The sequence below is a fragment of the Acanthisitta chloris genome, unplaced genomic scaffold, assembly GCF_000695815.1.
Source record: "Acanthisitta chloris isolate BGI_N310 unplaced genomic scaffold, ASM69581v1 scaffold16386, whole genome shotgun sequence".
Classification (NCBI taxonomy): domain Eukaryota; kingdom Metazoa; phylum Chordata; class Aves; order Passeriformes; family Acanthisittidae; genus Acanthisitta; species Acanthisitta chloris.
Window position 1 is genome coordinate 8,528 of NW_008679895.1, and position 15,783 is coordinate 24,310.

Below are 15,783 nucleotides of genomic sequence, written 5' to 3' on the forward strand. Positions count from 1 at the left end.
CTGGACCTCTGATACTATGGATAATCTGTCTTGGCGGATGCCAATCCATGTGAAAAATGCTACCAAACAATAAAATTCAAAGGAAGAACAGAGACATCCTTTGTGAGCCATACTCATATCAGTCGAGGATGCTATAATTCGAACACCTTATCATCTTGCACCATGGGAGGCCGAGAATTCTGCGTGGCAGAAAATTTAGGGAAACTTGGATTCGCACCCACTACTTCCCTCACTTGTCCCTGTGGGGAGAACTGGATATGTTTTACGAAATCTGGTGTGTGGGGTTATACTGATGGAGGAGGAATACAAGATCAATATAAAGAACAGTTAGTGAAAAACACTACGATTCACCTTAAAGAAATTCAGAAGGGCTATAAAGCAAATAAAAACAGGAGTTTATATGACACTTTGAAAACCCACATTTAGGGGATGGATTTGCCCACCTTAGGACACAACCTGGTTTTGGACGTGATGCAGAGAATAGTTGCTGAACTAAATGTGTCTAATTGCTGGATTTGTGGAGGCACTCAAATGATAGCGCAATGGCCATGGAGAGGAGAAGGATTAACAATACCTCAAATTTTAGCCTGGAATAAGACACAAATAGTTAAAACTATGCTATGACCTGAAGGCTGGGTGTTATCAAATGATGTTATAGGGTATGAATACCCCTCAACGCAAGGTGGAAACTTCTACATGAAAGTAGGAGATACCCCTTGTAAGAGCATATATACCACAAATTCCACCCACTCTTGGTGGTGGCCAAAGGAATCCAAAGGGCATTGGGGAAAACAGAATCTAACTAATTGTATATATCAAGACTGAGAAATGGCATTTTGGTGTAACATAAGCAATATAAAGGCTCACCCTTTTTAAGAGACAGAAACTTAAAAAAGTTACGGGGAGCAACTTGAGAACGCTGTTTGGTCTTGGGAGGCTCCGGAAGGAATGTTTTGGATCTGCGGCAAGAGAGCATATGGAAAATTACCATCCACCTGGAGGGATACATGTACCATAGGAGTCATCCAACCAGGATTTTTTCCTATTACCAAAGAAGAAAGGTAATGTTTTAGGAATACCCCTGTCTGAGCAGGTAAATCCGAGAAGCAAATGAGTTTTAGTGGGCGGAACTCAAATGTCGAAAGATGGTGAATGGCCTCCCCAACGCATAATAGAATATTATGGGCCCAAGATGGAAGTTGGGGTTATAGAACCCCTATTTATATGTGAAATTGAATTATTAGATTAGGAGTATGTGGGAAATGGAATACCTCAGATTGTTGTTTACAAATAGATGAAAATGAGGAAATGATTACCAAGATTGCGGATGATGTTAAATGCTTGGCCCATGTACCAATACAGAAATGGAACCCAGTACTTCAAAATTCTTGGTGGAATCAACTGTTTGGAAGTACCCGGTGGAGAAAACTAGGATTCTTATTACTTTGTTCAATGTTGGGATTATTGTTTATCCCCTGTCTAATTCCATGCTTTATCAGGCTGATACACACAGTAATTCAGGGCATGCAAATATCCACAATGCCCATTGACCCAGAATTAGCCACAGCAGGAAAAGCCCACAAATTAATGATACTATCCGACAAAAGAAAAGATAAAACTCGTATTCAAATAGTCTTAGCTGAGTCTAAAGCTAAAACACGAATCAATGAATTAAAGAAAAAGGCGAGGGATGTGAGAAATGTCAATATGGTTCATGTATTGAAATGTGGATGTGTGTAGTGTCTCCTTGCCAGTGTGGTGTGTTGCCCTGGGGCCAGTGCAGGAGGTTGCCTGGTGTAGAGTGGAGATTAGACAGAGGAGTGTTGCAGTTTAACAGAAGGACACGCATAAACCACAGATAGTTGCATAACTGAATGCTGACTGAATATGAGCCTACATATCTAGAGGAGCCAGACGACCACCGAATTTGGGGCATGCCTGTTCGGAAACAGTGATGCGACGTGGAAACGAAGAAACAAAACATAGAGGGGATTTCCAAGAATTAATTAACATTCATGTATTAAAACTTATGAATATGTATGAGTGGGAAGAATAAATACACCTTGTTTGTATTTGCTGGTGTGCATATTGGTGGAGCGGAGACTCCCCACGCACCCAGTGCTGCTGTCTTGCTCCATATCGAACAGATTAATAAAATGCCTTGCTGATGAAATGACCAGAGTGGCCGTATTTATAACAGTAAGAAACTGCTGCTGTTCGGACCTGACCAGAATTGCATTTGAGTTATTCCACAGTGGAGATTAGAACCTCCCAATAACTGCAGATCCTCAAGCTGGCTGGCTCTTAGGGAAGTCGCACTTGATTGCCCTTGGGAAGGCCTGAAGGGGCTCCTGTGATCCCATGGACTACTGTGGAGGGTGAGTGAGGTGGTCCCCTTTGTTGTGATCAACTGAAGAATTTTGACTGCCCATGAGGGTACACAGATGAAGATACCATCTACCTCTATATGGGAAGTCCCTGTAAGCTGCACCCTGTGGGAACAGGTGCAGCATGGACAGGTTGCTGACAGAAGCCAGTAAAACAAGTGTTGGAATTCTGGGCTACCTGTTTGGGGATACCTGGGCCCAAACAGGCTTTCCACACTTCAAGACTCCTAGGGTCAGGACCTCTTTGCACAAGCTAAGGGGGACTTTTAGCTGTATGCAAGGACATTTGCTGGTAGCTGTAGCTGTGTCTTCACAGAGAAGACAGAATGAGCATAGCAGAAACTAACTTCATTAATAGTTGGGACCATGTGGTGCTGTGTACTGTGTCTGTTGACATTAATGCACTCTGAGTGGATCAGGACTCTTTTTAACTATTGGGTGCTGCTGAGCCTCAGATGGATGATGACTTGATAGGACTTCATCTGGCACACAGGGACTGCATCTAAAGAATGGTTGATAATGAGCCTACCTGTGCTTAATTCCAAATTTGTGGAACTGTCCCAGGAAGCAGGGAACCTTGGTCAGGAACCCTCAGCCTCTCAGGCCCTTTATCTTGGAGCATATGCTAGTGATAGCCGAAAGATAGTCTGTAGTTTCCAATGGAGTTTGTAGTTGGATTCCAGACCCTGGAGGGGAAGGTCCAGGCTTCTGATTCTGAAATTCATGTGGTATTCCCCTGTCACATGACATACTTAGAATTTAGGCTATATAACACATAGTAACAGATTTGTGATAGCGCTTGCCTGATTTGACTAGGTTTTAGACCTGTGAAAAGGCACACAAAGATACGGGTACAATGCCTCCATTGGCATCATACTCAGTAGTTGGTCTGATTTGTAAGCCCAAGGCTTCAAGAAGGTAGTCTTGATCAATTTTTGTTTCAGAAACTCACTTTTAGGCAGTTTCTAGCTGCCTGTCAACTTTTTCCTGGGCAGGTATTGCCATTACAGGGACTGTGTGGTCCTCTTGATTTCTCCACAGTCACCTGAAGGCTTCTAACACAGACAGGGGTTGTAGAGTTCTATCTGTTTCAGCCTAAGTGTTCTGCTGAATTTCAAATACTTCTTGCTTGTAGGGAGATAACCTGGGCATCAGCTGCATTTGAATAGTGCTCAACATTGTTGAGACAAATAGGCAGGTGTGGAGAACTGAGAAACAAAAAACAGGATGTCTTTAGCCATAGCTGGACAGGAAATTCTGCCTATATCCCTAGCTGTAGCTGGACTGAAAGCACAGGAAATAACAAGCCACTGTAAAGCTCTGACTGCAGTAGCTTTCCCAGGAAATGATGGGACTCCACTGTTCACCAAGAATCTCAAGCTGCTGCTGAACTGCAGCTTTCCCGAGATAAAAGGAAATTCCCTTGTCCACCAGAAATCTCTATCTGCACCTGGACCACAACTTCCCCAGGATATTTGCAAGGAAACATTAGTGTGCCTGTGCTGGGAATCACTATGTGCTGACCCAGCAACTCTAGGGGAGCTGAACAGTCAGTGCCCTGGTAGAGCCCTATACAAAAGCACCAGCATCCAGAGACTGTGTGTGCACCCACCACCGAAGAAAAGACCTCTACTGTTCATCAGAATGCTGCTGGATCCATGGTGGTGACTATCCCTACTTTTGCATCTCAAATCTTGCTTACTTCCCCCTTTCCTGTTTCTGACTTTATCACCCCTTCTCCTTGTTGTGTGACCAGTAATAAAATCTCACTCAACGGTAGTATCAGACCTTGTTTGTGCCTTAATTTCACATTGGGGAATCAGTCAAACCGTCCTGTGTCTTACCAGACCAGCACAGCAGGGTAACCTTCCCTTCATGCATATATCTTTCTGACTTTCTCTAATCAAACAAGGGAACAGGTTAGTTCCATAAGAATATCTGGCACCCACAGGCTGGGCATGGCCCTGAAACAGTTCAGGCACCTGCTGCAAGGCTGAGGCCAGTCATAATGCCATGTGTTGAATCCCTCTGTTGACACTGGAGTGGGGATACTTTATGCAGCCTGGTCAAGTTAGATTGGGATATAGTAACAGACAGCAGACCAGCAGCTTTAGGGATGAACCGTTTATCTCAAAATAGCAACGGTACAGTCACAAATTTCAATCAGTAATACACTAATCAGGGGCAAAATGACATTAAAGCCAGTAATGCACTAATACTGGGATAAACTTAATTCAGTAAATCCATCTTAATCCAAATCTTAATATTGGAGTCTGCAAAGATTTGCATGAGCATGGTTATCAGGCAGGCAGGCCATCAGGAAACAGGGCAGGGCTTCTTCAGATGAGCAGCTCCTCCAGCCAATGGATCTTGGGGAATTAAAATTTTTCCCAGTCTGACTGTCTGGCTTTTGTTGTTGAGTCATGACGTGCTATCTGGACTTGCTGTTTAGGCATCATATCCCACCTCTGCTTCATTCTGTGCTGCTTCTTTCCTTTCTGTCCTCAGAAATACCATGTAATACAATACTAACCCCACATTTCTACCTCTTTCTCAGGAGACTCAGTGGGGAAAAGCGTGGTCATAGTGACCTGGCTGCATAATGCCAGGGCTCATGTCTATGCTACACATCCCTCTAAGGGTGTCAGGTGCAGAGAAGAGTTTGGTCAAGGAGTCTCTTTGTAGTTTTTCTTTGAAGTGGGAATACTGTGTTCTTTTCAGAAATTGTGCAATCTCAAATGACTGCAGCTGAAAAAGCAGAGGTGTAGAAGAGAGAGCTCGTAGGAGTAAAACTGGATGTTGTCCCAGAGGATTGATCTGTTCTGGTTGTTACAGAGTTCTCATGGGAAGATAAGGAAAGTGATGCAACAAAGTGCATTGCAGATGTTGTCAGACTTGTAGGTTTCATGAGCTTTTGCACAGAGCTCCAGCTTCTGCCTGTGCAACCTACTGACCATGAAGTTGCAAAGGTTAAGCAGGAAAGGTTGCCCAGCCATGCCTGAGGGTGAGTGAACAGGAGTCTCTGGCGGTACGGAAAAGGAAATGGACTGGATGGAGAAGTCTGGATGTGGGCATTTTAGCCACATAGATTTGTTGAAGAGCTGTGATGTTGCTTCTGCATTCCATGTGGGTGTCTCTTCATTCTCTTTCTATGTGCTGTCAATCAGAAATTGACAGTTGCTGTGTTGTAGTTGCTGAAGATTTCTGAGGCTTGTGATCCAGGTGAGAAAGTAGATGGAGTGAAGCAGGCGTGTGTGAGGAATAGTCTTGTTTTATCTCAGAGTCTTGTACTGGTACTGAACATTTTCCTAAGACAAGGACTTTCTGTCAAATACCACTATTTAAAATAGCATATTTCATTGTATTAAAGTTTTACAGGAACTTTTAAGGTTGTGATTAAAGTTGCAAATTCAATTTTCTTAATCTGTGTAATAATGATGATGAACTAAGATTGTACTCATTTTTACGGTCTTGACAGTGGTGAGAATTGTTACTTTGCTCTTGGTGGAATTGTGTGTTGCCTGTAGCCTAAGTTCCTTCTCTAGCAAAGATTTTACAGTTACTACTGGTTGGCATCTTAGTCTTGTTTGCCTACCTCAGTCATGTTGCTAGAAAATGTAAATATATTAAGTTGCTTCAGCAGTTATTTAATTCAAGGACATAGTTGTTTTATCCCCTGATTATTTTTCAGGAACTGTCCAGTGTACCATTAGCAGTCTGAAATCTTTGCCTTGGATGTAGAAGTGTGTTTTGTCATCTAAGATTCCTGCATCACTGTGAGTACTGCCTTAACACTGATGTTGATGTCTTTTTACAAATTTCATACGCAACTTTGTTTTCCAGTTTTCTTTTGTTACTGGTGTCCTGTGAGAGCAGAGAATGTAAAGATAGAGCTATCTTTGAATCTTGAAAATAACACCTGGAAAATGGTAACACTGGGTCGTACAGATGAGCTGTAAGTGATGCTTCTGATTCCCAAATTTGAAATCAGGAAGGAAAGTCAGGAGCCTTGGGTGAACCGGGAGAAGTGGCACAAAACATTTTGAAGTGGCACAAAACATTTTGTCAAGAAGTTGTCTTAACACCCTGCACAAAGAGAAGTGTTTATTCTGGCCTACCTGGGTTTGACCATACTGAGAAGAACTTGTTGAAATGCAGACAGTCATGGGGATTTTTGTGCTTTTTTGAAGACTGGGAAGACCTTTGAAGACTAGTGTTTGGCTTTGAAGACATTGTCTCTAACAACTTTACAGAGGTCTTTCAGAAGTAACATGCTCACCCAGTTGGGCTTGTTGGTCATTGATGTCCATTCTGGAATATAACACATGAACACTTGGAGATTTGTGACTTGGTCACCTCCTGAAGGTTTATGTGCTGCAGTAGCAGAAGTGATGCTGTCATCTCCATGCTTCATGCCTTCTCCCAGCTGCATAAGTTAACACTACCAACAGAATTAGGGGTGCTTTGCTTGTAGCTCACTGGAGGCAGAGGCATATTTCTCAAAATTAAAATAAAACCTAGTGTGCCACATTATTATAAGAGACTTTTACTGAACCCAAATTAATTTTTTCATTTATTTTGTTGTATTTGAAGGTAATATGGAAGTCGAGTGTTGACTGAAAACTCTGGCCTGTATTTTATTTTGAAGGTGCTTCTTTGTGCTCAGCTCTTAAACATTGCCTACTGTGTCACATTATACAAAAAACTTGAGTTTTTTTCCATTGTTTTGGAGTGAGAAGGTAAATAGAGCAGTCTATCATTAGATTAAAAAGTTGAATGATAATAAAATTAGCAGAATAATGTGAGGATTTCGTTAGTCATTAGAGAGTCGATAGAATTGTCACTTGCTGCACTTTTTGTACCTTAAGTGTGTTCTGGGAAATAATTTATGCAACTTGACACTGACAGCAGTGATGTCCCCGGGATGTGCCAGTGGGATTGCTCTCCTGCCTAGCAATTAAATTTCAACAATTCTGTTCGTAATGCATTGTAAATCACTTCTTAGTGAAACTGGTTTTGATCAAAAGGTTAAGGTTGTAATTATTTCAAATTTTTTTTTAAAGCATTTTGCCTGAAGAAAAAGAAATCGTGGGAAGATGGACTGGACTATAGGACCACTCCAGAATGCTGGTACAAATCCAAACCCACCAAGTGAAGCATCATGTTGTACTCAGTTGCTTTCTAATGAACATGTCTTTCCTCAGACAAATGCCAATTCCTCTAAAAATACATGTGTTTATGTTGGAAATAACCAGCTCATGTATTTGCCGACTAGCAGTGTTGCCTTCCCTCTTGCAAATGCCGAAGGATTCAGAACTTCAGATCAGACTTTGCCAGAAGTATCTGTAGCTGGTAATAATTTTTTTACATCAAAATTTGCAGTTAAACGATATCCACAGATGCCCATAGCTCCGAAACCTCCCATTCAGAAATCACATTTGCCAGCAGAGATGACTCAGACTTCTTGGCCAATCTCTAATGCCCATGCTTATTCCTATAGAAATTTACCTCCCCTGTCTTCTCAAATGAGTACCGGGAATAACGTAAGGAATGTACCTTGGGAACCTCAGTATGTTGCTACAGACACTTACACTCTGCAGCCACAAATACTGCAGCATAATTCTATGAGACCTGCACCGTTATATCAAAGTGGTATTCCTTCCCAGAATAATTCTCTCTCTCTTGGTACATCCGGGCAACCTGTCCAAACCCAAACGTTTCATTCCAATACTCAGTATAAAGTTTCGCACTCACTCAATCAAAATACCGAAACAAATGTACAACCTCCACAATATCAACCAAGTCAGATGGGACCAGAAGTTCCTAGCAGATGTTCTGCACCATCTTTGTTGCCTGCCAACTGTGTTTCAAGAGCTGCAGCACAATCTTCAATAGGTCTATTACAGGAAGTACAAAACGTACCTAGTGGATACACGCTTAGCCAACAGAGGTGCCCATCAGATCCAAAAAATGCTTCTGGTTTTAACAGTATTCAGCAACACTGTCAGAAGCAGCAATCTGGGGAACTCAGTCAACCAGTCTTGAATGTCAGTAATTCAAGTGGAAATGTGAATCAGTCTTTTAATGAAATGTCTGTGCCATCCCCTGCTGTTCCCAAAGAACTGTTTGATATTGTGAAAGAAATAGAAGCTTTTTCTTCAAAGCCACCGTGTGATCCTGCTTCAGTTCAAGAAAGCCAGACTAATAGTTTAACGAATGGGCCTGTTAATTCTCAAATTTCTTCAGCAGCAGCTGATGAAAGAACGTTTGCAAAGTCCAGACTAGCTTGGGAAGTTAAGAGGCAGACCAGTGTTAAAAACAAAAGGGCCCTGCTTGAAAAGATTCAGCATTATAGACAGAAATTCTTAGCTTCAAAAAATGAAAAAAGTACTCTCCCTCCTCCTCCAAGTTATCAGTGTGCTCTTGCTAATTGTCTTCCACGGGTGCCCAACCAAAATGTGCCACCTTCCACATCTGAAACAGTGGGGACAGAGAGTCCAATGCTTAAGATTTCACATGAAGAAAGAAAAGTGCCTCAAGGTAACCCTCAGGTGGAGCAGGGAAGCCTTTCATCAAGCTCTGCTCCTATTCTCTCTCAGAGCAAACTCCCAGCTCAATTAAACAATCTTGAGAGCATTTCCACCTTGGAACAAAGGGATGCATATGCCTTGGCTTCTCCTGGAGAAACCGTGACTGCTTCAAACAGTGCTTCATGTTTTAGTCAAGCAGGTGGCTCTGACACAGTTGCATCAAAGAGTGTGCAACACTACCCTGAGAACTCATCGTTTTTTCAGTTTGTACTGAGCAGCACAAATATATTGAAAGAGAAGACAGCTGGTGCTACTGCTGATAAAATACTGACTAGTCTCCTGTCTAATGAAAAAACACTGATCGATACATCTGTCTCTGGTGGAAGCTTGCTAAAAGACAATGGTGTGAAGAATGTAGAAAGTTTGAAAGGTGAGAAGGCATCTATGGTTAACACAAACTCTCCTGTATCAGAAACAACTGGAGCTGGTGAAGCTAAATTCCAGAGTGAGGTAGCTCAGAAAATGATGCCATTTACTGAAGATACATCCCATAAACAAAGCAATTGCAGTTACTCTGTGGAAGAGCTATCTGCATGCCTGAGCTTGGGGATGAAGCATTCATCAGACTCTCTAAGTGTGCAAAATAGCCAGTCAAATGAAAGCCCCACAGCAAATCAGATTTCACCCAACAGCCAAAACACACAGAAAAGAGAACAAAATGATGTTCTGCTTGATATGGGCGAAGCAGTTTTACCTATAACAACTACCTCTGTAGAACAAAAACTTGATACATCAAGTTCCAATTTGGTAAAGAATTTTGAACCTCAAGTTGCAGTTGTCTCTCCTTTAGTACTTTCTGGACAAAGAACAGAGAGTGAGCAGGCAGATGAAATTCCAACATCTGAAGGTAAAACCTGTCCAGTGATCGACTCGGGAAACATATGTAGCTTGCAAGAATGGGGAAGAAACGGTTTAAGTGTGGTAAATACTGGCAAAGGAGCAAGAGAAACTGCTTGGTCATCATCCAGTGGTTGTGTTCTGGAAGAGAAAGTGGACTCACATTTGCCACAGATCAAATCAGGTGGTGAAAACAGAATAGTAAAAACCAGTGTAAATGATTCATATGATGAAAACCAAAAGAAAGTTAGTCAATCTGCACAAGATTCCAGAGAAAATCTGAAGCTTGGATTACAAACCAAACCTTATCTTCCTGAATCAGGCATAAATTTTCCTAGTAAAATCATGCAAGAAGATGTAATAGTCCATAGAACTGTATTAGAGACAGGTGATACATCCACAGCTGTGCTGGAAAATCAGATGTTTTGTATTTCTAGTGTATGTTCTCTTGTTGAAGGTGATACATTTTATAATCCACAAATAGCAGGTATCTTCAGGTCAGTCTATGAGACACCTGCATCAGAAGGAAAGGCATCTGATAAAAAGCAAAAGGACCAATTGCGGGACATGTGTAAAAATGAGCTGAGCAATAACACTCTCCTAAGAGAAAGTTTGCTGCAGAAGATGTTGGAAGAATCACCAGGCTGCATGAGTAAAGCAGATAAGATTTTGCATGGTATCACAACTAGTCATGTGGAGAAAGAAAGCAGTGGCAATCCTGTTAAAACAGTTTCTACCTCCAAACGAAAAATGTCACTCAAGGCATCTCTCAAGAATCCTGAAAATAACTTAGAAAGTCTTGCTAATACAAACCAGAAGTTAGCTCATAATTCACTAGATGTGTCTATTGATATAACTGGTGAAACAAATGCATTCACTGTTCCAGAAGACCAGAATAAACAAAATTCCATGTCCAGTAAAAAAAGCACAGAAAAAGAGGTGAGCTCTTCTGGAGCAGAACCTAGTCATTATCTAAGCAATCAGCTGTCTGAACTAATGAAAGAGTTTCCATGTGGCATTGAAGTTACTGATATGCTAAGGAAAGAACCAGCAAAAAATTATTCAGTAGCTGAGGGGAAGGTGAATCGACCTCATAAAGAGATTAAAATTAGTGACAAGAGTTCTCATTTGAAGGACCCAGTAGATCAGACAAAATTTGCAGTGTTAAGTTCCGGTCAGATTCAAGAACTGTTTCCTGAACAGAACCAGTGTCCATCTAGTGACAGCAAGAAAGCAGCAAGTCAGCAGTCAGAAAAGGCTTCAGCTGAGAAGGAGAATGTTGAAAGCAGTGTCCATCCTACTGAGAGTCTATGTGAGAAGGAAAAAACCCCACAAGAAACCTCTAGCCCTAGGGAAAAAAAAGAAGAAGATTGTTCTTTAGCGGCTTGTCTGTCTGCAGCATCTGAAATGCCACATTGTCCCTGTATATTAGGAGCATCTGGCTCAGAGAAAAATGACTGTCAGCTTTCAAAAGCTGAAAACAGTAGCTCTTCAGAGAAACAAGAAAACAACAGTAAATCCGATGCCCTACTAGAGAAACACTGTACAGTGGTAAACCTGACAACTTCTGAAAAAATCACAGACAGTATCAACAAAAATGAAAAATATACTTGCGATGAGCATTCAATGAACACCTCTTCAATGAACATAAAAGCTAGGCCAAAGGTGAATAATGAATGCCAGCTGCTTGCAACACAAGAAGAAAAAATTGGACCTCTGAATTCCTCTGAAAACCAGGATGCTGACAAATATCAAAGCAGTAGCTGTGAGAAAGAGCTGCAGATTGACAAAGAAGGCCCATTGTCAGGCAAAGAATTTAATTCTGAATGCGAACCGCTTACAACACAACAAGAAAAAAATGGACCACTTAATTCCTCTGAAAACAAGGATGCTGACAAATGTCAAAGCAGTAGCTGTGAGAAAGAGCTACAGATTGACAAAGGAAGCACATTGTCAGGCAAAGAATTTAATTCTGAATGCCAACCGCTCGGAACACAACAAGAAAAAAACGGACCACTTAATTCCTCTGAGAACCAGGATGCTGACAAATATAAAAGCACTAGCTGTGAGAAAGAGCTACAGATTGACAAAGGAAGCACATTGTCAGGCAAAGAATTTCCTTCTGGTATAAAAGAACAGCAGACAATCTCAAAAGAGATGTCAGAGAAAGCTGGTCTTGCACACACAGGCAACATGGCAAAGTCATCCAGAAATAAAGTTGCCAAAACTAAATCCCTTTCAAAAGATGAAACCAAAACAGATTTGGCCACGAAATCCAAAATGGACATTCACAAATTTGTGAAGTCAGAAAGTGTTGACATTAAGCACTCTGAAGTCAATCAAGGAAAAAAAATGAAAACTTGTGAAGACAAAGCTGAAGGACAGAACTGCATGAAACAAAACGAGATGCTTAGGCCAGACATGGGAATTAACATCCAAGAGAAATCCACATTACCAGCAGAGATAAAAGATCAAAAGCTGAATAGTTACCGAACTGATGCCATAAAGTTCTCATATTTTGCTGCTATAGACTTGAAGTCAAGAAACACAAAATATTCTCAGCATAAATCTGTGAAAGTTAATCCTTCGCAGGAGCAGTCATACAAACGGAAGATGAAGGAAAATATGATTGGGAAAAGAGACCTTAAGAAAGCAAAGTTGGAAGAGGAAAGACTTACACAATCTGAAGCAAAGAATTCCAAGCAGCTTTCACATAATTGTGTGGTAAATACTGACAAAGCTAAAAAGCTGAATGGCGAAAATGGCCGGAAACCAAAGAGTTCCTTAACAGATCGCTCTGTGCTTAAAGTGCAGAGAAAAAGGACTCGATCTTCTACCATGTCTAAAAACTACTTTTCTAACAAGGAGAGACGTCTTGACAGTCAAAACAAGGACAAGTGCTCTGAGAAAATGTTTCCTGATAAAAATCTGCTATACTTAAATAGAAGAAATAGCAGATTAAAATTGCATCTTCAAAAGGAACCAAAAAAACACTACCTGAACAGAGTTGCATTTAAACGTACAGCACAGGAACGTATATATCTGACAAAATTAGAGACATCACCGGTCAGACCTGTCTGGCACAAAAAGACCAAAGCATCACAAAACAGTGATGCGAAAAGTGATGTGTCTGCCTTGGCAGCTGAGAAATCATGCACACAGGAAGTCCTTGAATTTAAGCTGTGTCCAGAGATACTGTTCAGAAGTCCAACCACTGATGAAGAAAGCTTAGCTACAGAGAATTCTGTGGAAGGAGATAAAGTCACTGTAGCAGGTATGACTCTATTATGGTTATTAATTTGTAAGTAGAAAGTATGTGCTCCTTTTAAATTTGTGTTGCACAAAACTGTAGACAGTGAAAAGATGAGACTTTAGAAGCTGAGGTTTGAGACAGCTAGCTCCCTGACAGGTGGTAGCTGAAAAACAAGACTTTTCCTTCAATGTAATGTTTTTTTCTGTAAGTTTTACAGAATGAAGTTCAAGTGCTTTAGAACGCGGCGGCTTTGTGTAACTTTGTGAGAAGGCTTTCTAATCTACTTGTAGAAGATAGCTTGGCTTGTTCTTAGAGAGCAGGTTCTCCTGGCATAATTACCAAAGGTGATCTGATCTGTATTCAGTGCTCACCTGGCTGTATGTAAGTCTGGCTGTGTAGACAGCGGAGGGAGAAATCTTTTGTGACATCAAGGAAGAGAGAGAGCTTGAGCCAGACATACTCTGCAGACAGTCTCCATAACCTTTGCCACCTTTGCTTTAAGCTGCCTTTTTTTCTTCTCTTCTTCCCCATCCCAAATATTTAGACATTTTACATGGTGCATTGTGAAGCATATTTATGTCAAATGCTGCATTTGATTCTTAGGTAAAACCACATCTGAAGTTGTACATACCAGCCCTCGCAGTCATTTTCGTACCCAAAGGAAATTTCCTTTTGCATGTGTTAATATATGTGTTAAAACATGATGCTGAATCGAGACCAAAGCTTGTGATATAGGAATCTCAAAATCATTTTTTTTCAAATTTTCTATTTAGGTGTCAAGAGTAAAAAAGAAGACTGGTTAAAATGCCAACCAGTGAAGCAAAAGAAACTGGAAGAAATCTCTACAGGTGAAATGACTTTTGAGTATCCGGGTTGAAATAGAAGTTAAATACTCTTTGCTTGGTTTTCAGTGTTCCTTTACAGTAGCAAACCTTAATAAAGTATTTTAACTTGTTCTTGACTAGTTCTGCTGATGAAATGGATACTGTAGAGTAGACATATGAGTTCCAAAACTTGTGGAGCTTTTTATTGCTGTATGAATATGTTGTTGGATATTGTTGAAGTTTTCCCGCACACCTGTGTGCCATTGAGTTGGATGTAGCACTGGTAACAACATTCAAGTACAGTTTTGAACTGTAGGTGAAGGCCAAACTAGTTCTTTCACACTTTAAAGTGTAGGAAGTGACGTGGCAAAATCTAGTGTGAGACTTTAGAAATGGCATTCACAGTAAGTTGCTGCTGTCCACGGTTACACCTGTGCTCCAAGTCCCAGGACCAGTGTGTCCCAGCAGTCTGGACAGGATTGCTTGTGTGATACAAAGAGGAAAAGTGGGGCCACCACTACATCTTCCTTGTTTTTCTTGATTGGCAAATTGCTTTTTGTATGGTCTTTTATACCTTTGGGAGTCAACTGTTATAACAGTTGCATCTTTCATCTCAGGATCTTGTTTGTTCCATCCTTTGTAAATCTTGGGTGAGGTTGCTTCCAGCTATCTTTGTTTCTTTGCTTTAAGTATCTTTCTAGCTATAGTCTTGTTTTCCTGCTGGTCTAACAGAAACAAAATGGTGCATTCAGTTTGCTGTAGCCTTGTTGCCATGCTCTTCTTAGCTGTCAGCAGAGGACTTGCATGCTCCTATCTGTGCTGTGGTGTTAATACAAACAACATACTCTGTAACATTTGCATCTTCTATTGCTGTTGCCTGTGTCTGCCATCCTTTTAGCCCATCCTCTTGTCTCTTCTCTTACTTTCACAAATGCACATACTCTGTCACACCTTTCTCAATCTTCAGAAATCTCTCTTGCAAAGAGGACACCCAAATGGCCATTTGGTGCTTAAAGATGCGTTGGAGATTGAAATCTGAGGTGTCTGGTGCTGTAGGAAGGAAGTTTGTGGCATCCTTCTTGATACTGGATGGCCTTAAGTACCACGTGCGTAAGGAGTGGAGTCATTTCAGACTCAGACTCTTGCTTTAACCTGCTTGTCTGTCTTGCAGCTGAGGACAGTATTCCCCTTGATACAGCTATACAGATCCTCGATGGAGATGGTGAGACTCTTCACATTCCAATGAAAGACTCAAAAGAGGTATTTCAGACCTACAGGAAAATGTATCTGGAAAAAAATATGCAAAAGTCTTGATAGCACTCCTGCATCAAAGGTCTTATTCAGTATCACTGAGAAAAAAATGATGCTAACACTAAGATGTTTTTTTTCTGTTTATATTGCTAAATAATTGTAAAAACTCCATGTTTTTTTTGGTAGGTGTTGGGAATTTCCCCCCCATTTGCCTCATATTTGTGAATAATAAACATTCTGTATTTATTGCACAAATATGCTTTGGTGCTGCAAATGCAGTTGTTAAATGTGTTGTTTCTTTTGGCATATTTGAATTTATTTCTTTTTTAAGATAGAGGAGTAGAATCTTGACCAAAAAAAGATCAAGCTCATTTAAATTGTCATAGCCTATTTCCTTTTCTGCTTGTTGAAAACTTGTACTTGTGGTACTTTCCATTGCTGGCAGTGGAAGAATATTCCTACTGGAAAGGGATTGCAGTGGATTCTCAAGCATTACACTTTTATTTTCCACTTGTGCCAGTGTGATTGTTTTGCTTCTAAATATGCTTTCTGTTTTTTGTAGAAACTTTTTTATTTAACTGGGAATACAAATATATATCCCTCAAATCAGTCATGGGTATTTATGAAGTACTTATGCTGCT

The 15,783-nt window shown here is 40.8% G+C and overlaps 1 protein-coding gene across 1 annotated transcript; it reads left to right on the forward strand.

Moving 5' to 3' along the window:
- The first annotated feature begins 7,483 nt into the window (after window positions 1–7,483).
- On the forward strand, window positions 7,484–15,205 carry KIAA1551 (KIAA1551 ortholog). Its single transcript, XM_009077517.1, has 4 exons — window positions 7,484–11,642; window positions 11,922–13,088; window positions 13,841–13,915; window positions 15,063–15,205. Exons 1-4 carry the CDS (start codon window positions 7,484–7,486, stop codon window positions 15,203–15,205), a joined length of 5,544 nt encoding a protein of 1,847 aa, XP_009075765.1.
- Window positions 15,206–15,783: the final 578 nt, after the last annotated feature.